This window comes from Sander vitreus, chromosome 9 (genome assembly GCF_031162955.1).
Source record: "Sander vitreus isolate 19-12246 chromosome 9, sanVit1, whole genome shotgun sequence".
In the NCBI taxonomy this organism is placed as follows: Eukaryota; Metazoa; Chordata; class Actinopteri; order Perciformes; family Percidae; genus Sander; species Sander vitreus.
The window spans coordinates 19,509,276-19,513,168 of record NC_135863.1 but is presented as its reverse complement, the minus strand read 5'-3'; the positions used below and the strand labels follow the sequence as shown (position 1 = coordinate 19,513,168).

At 46.1% G+C, this 3,893-nt stretch overlaps 1 protein-coding gene across 2 annotated transcripts; it reads left to right on the top strand.

Moving 5' to 3' along the window:
- The first annotated feature begins 218 nt into the window (after positions 1-218).
- Positions 219-2,036, top strand: LOC144522925 (diencephalon/mesencephalon homeobox protein 1-B-like). Of its 2 annotated transcripts, none has more exons than XM_078258174.1 (4): positions 219-372; positions 561-739; positions 948-1,383; positions 1,618-2,036. In XM_078258174.1, exons 1-4 carry the CDS (start codon positions 219-221, stop codon positions 2,034-2,036), a joined length of 1,188 nt encoding a protein of 395 aa, XP_078114300.1. The 2 variants fall into 2 exon arrangements, with proteins under 2 accessions (XP_078114300.1, XP_078114299.1); XM_078258173.1 differs by having other exon boundaries at positions 948-1,395.
- Positions 2,037-3,893: the final 1,857 nt, after the last annotated feature.

Genomic DNA, 3,893 nt, shown 5'->3' with positions numbered 1-3,893 from the left:
CATAATAATATTATTTTGTTTCTCAGCAGCGCTGTCTTTCATGCTTGTACGGTATTTCACCTGTTGCCATTTCAATTAGTCAGCCTACAACAAACGTTATAATGCTACGTGTTGAAGTTTCCGCTTTTTAAGCACTACTACTAAAACGGACTGGTTTGTTTAAACAGGCCAGACACTCACATCAGCTTGTCCTCCTCTCTGCAGACAGCTCGCCGGCCATGCAGCACTACGGGGTGAACGGCTACTCTCTCCACGCCATGAACTCACTGAGCGCCATGTACAACCTCCACCAGCAGGCGGCGCAACAAGCCCAGCACGCCCCTGACTACAGGCCCTCAGTGCATGCCCTCACTCTCGCAGAGAGACTGGCTGGTAAGAATCAGTTGCTCTTTTGGTTCAATGTTTCACAGTCATCTAATGTCATTCAAGATCTCCATCCTTTACTGTGTATTAATACAAATGCAATGTGTGTTAATCTCTGGGGTGCTTAAATGACCTTTGACCTGTACCTCAATTAAACTGGTCATGTTTCTTGTTTCTCAACGGCTGCACATTTCAAGACATTATCCTTGAGGCCCGGTATGGCTCCCAGCATCGAAAGCAGCGGCGCAGTCGGACAGCCTTCACCGCCCAGCAGCTGGAGGCCCTGGAGAAAACTTTCCAGAAGACCCACTACCCTGATGTGGTGATGCGTGAACGTCTGGCCATGTGCACCAACCTGCCCGAGGCACGCGTTCAGGTAAAACCCCTTCAGAATGCATCTATCCTGTGTGCTGTTTGCTTGCTGCACAGCTTTATGGCTTAAAGGTGAATTTAAGGCAATTTTGTATCATTAGAAATTATAATGGACAGGCAAAGTGCTGCAAACAGTCATATGCTGTAGCCTAAAGTTGTCCACTGTTAAGTTACGCACAGTCCTTGACACAATCTGTCCATCCATCTGCCAGGTCTGGTTCAAGAACCGCCGGGCCAAGTTCCGTAAGAAGCAGCGCAGCCTGCAGAAGGAGCAGCTCCAGAAGCAGAAGGAGGTGTCCGAAACTGCAGAGGGCTCTACAGAGGACTCCAAGACTGACTCCACCAGCACCACCAGCACCACCAACACCACTGTGGTTCCTGAGGCCCGCACTCCTCCCCCTCCCTCCTCCTCTTCATCCTGTCACTCAGAGACAGAGAGGCTGGCAGCCACACGGCCTCAGCCTGGAGAGATGAGCGTGGAAGTCAACGTCACCTCCCCAGAGCCGTCGGACAGCGAGTCAGCAGCAGAAGATAATGCTGACAGAGAGGACGAAATGAGAGGGGAGTCGAGGGTGAAGATCAGGGAGGAGACGCAGGGGGAGGGCAGAGCGCAGCCGGGCAGCAGCTCTCCATCCTGTAAACAGATGAGCCCCACATCAGGTAAAAATATCGCTGTCTAATGAATGCAGCTGCTTTTTTCTTAAATATTCCCTGAATATTTGTCATATTTAAGAATTTAATGTAGAAGATAGTTTTACTGAATTGGTATGTGAGGCACACAATTAATTTAAAAACAGGATAAACACACAAAAAATCAACACAAGACAGGTCAGTGTGTGTTGAAACATATTAAAGTCCTCCTTCTCTCTTCCTGTCTCTCAGACTCTCCCCTGAGCTCCCCTCCGTTGCCGTCCTCCAGCAGCGTGACCGGCGGTTTGGCGCAGAGCAACTCCTACGCTTCATCTCCCCTCAGTCTCTTCCGGCTGCAGGAGCAGTTTCGGCAGCACATGGCCGCCACCAACAACCTGGTTCACTACCCATCCTTTGAAATGAGCACACCGTCCTCTCTGCCCTACCTGGGCATGAACGTCAACATGCCTTCGCCGCTGAGCTCGCTGCCCTGCCAGTCTTACTACCAGACCCTGTCACAGGCCCAGCAGGTATGGAATAGCCCGCTGCTGCAGGCGGGACCAGGTAGCCTCCCCGGAAGCCTCAACAGCAAGACCACCAGCATCGAGAACCTCCGTATGAGGGCCAAGCAGCATGCAGCCTCGCTGGGATTGGACACGCTCCCCAACTGAAGCTCGGGCTGCTCAGTTCAAGTGTTTGCCCTCTAGTCAGGGCTATACCTATGAACTAACAGGAGGTGACTCTGGGCCCCTCTTCACTTTCCACTTACCTACAACTATCCATTAAATACACAGACACATCTCCAAAAACTCAATAGAGATTTAGATTTAAATGTCAGCTACCCAGTTGGTTGACATCCTTAAAATCTGTCCAAATTTCCAGTTTCATGTAATTTAACCGCTGTTTTATTTGCAGTTTTCTAGATTTAAAAAAACCCAATTTCAAAACCAAAGCAGTGTGACAAACAGTAGAAACAAAATTTTTTTTGGCACACACGAAGGCCTCAAAATATGTTTTAGAGCAGGCACTTTAGGCGCCCTCCCTCAGTTTGGGGCCCAGGGTTGTCAACATTAACACACCTACCCCCATTTGCCTCATCGTCACCATGCAGCTCACCATCGGGAGAACGCCAGGACATGAAGAACAGCTCTGCTGGATAGACTTAACAGAAAATAAGATTATAACAAGAACTCAATGGACTTAATGAAAAGAAATCCCACCTGGACTGCAGTTGTGACTGAACAGTACTTTTGGCCTGTGGATCTTTGTTTGTATTCGACTCCTCCTGGTCAACAGCAGAAGCCAACTCTACTTATGCTATCTGCTCACTATGATTTCAGCCTCCTCTGTGAAGTCAGGGAAGAAAGTCTTGAGCTGATTCCAGTACATATATAAGATATTAAAATATTCTACAATTCAACCCCTGAACTTGAACTATGCATGCATGCACCCCTCTGAAGCATGGCTTACAGCCGCAAAACACAGAATGAAGTCATATCTGATCTGATATCAGAAATAAAGCTCTGATCACTCAATATAATCCCCAACTGTATTTCTTTGTAGATGACACATGACTCTCCTTGTTTAAAGTTACAGTACTCAGCAGAACCCATTGAGCGTTGTAAATATCCCTCAGTGTTCACCTCCATCTGCCTGGCTAAAGAGTAACTCCATGTCTCCTTTTGTGTGAAGGATTTGAGAGGAAACGTCAATTGTGGCTTTAAGCAAAGGACCTACAGCAGCAATGAAATAAGGGGAGAATCTGCAGAGGAGGCACAGTGACAAATAAATATGAAACCAGCCGACATATATTTTAGTTAAGTCGGGTGCCACACTGAACTCGACAGAGTCACCACTTTTTCTGAGCCACTGGCTTCAGCAGAAAGACGCACAGGCCCATTCTCTATGTATTATATCACTGTAGATTCAAGACATGTATTTCTCAATTGTTTAAAATGTGAGTAATTTATCTGTTTAATGCAAGGGAATAAATCACAAATAAGAATGACTTATGTTCTCAGTGTCGTCGGTTGGAAATGTAAGATGAAAATATTTACTTGAACTGACTCAATTTGCCTAATTTTGACACTTTTCCGAAGTAAAGAGGGAGCAAAACACCTGTTATTAAAAATGTAAGAAAACAACACAGGCAACCTTTCTTGAACTAAAGTCCTACATTTAAATATTTGGGTTGAAATGAAGAAATAGAGACGCGGTATGAATGTCATAAAACAAAAATCATATTTTCTTAATGGAAGTTTTGTGTTATCAGAACTTTTCGTGGGTTTCTGAATCTTTTGGAGCTTAGTCAGCTAAAAGGGGAGTCAGAAGACAACCAGGCAAGCCGTCTAGATCATGAACCAGGAATAATCACGTAGCAGGACATCCAACAAACCAGCATGCAAACATGCACTCACATATAGGTCTTGAAAAAAACATCCAAAACATGTTCTCGAAGTTTCTCCAGTGAGAGGAAGTGTGCAACAAGAGAGGGATTAGTTTAGAGTGTGCCGAATCCAGCTCCTCTC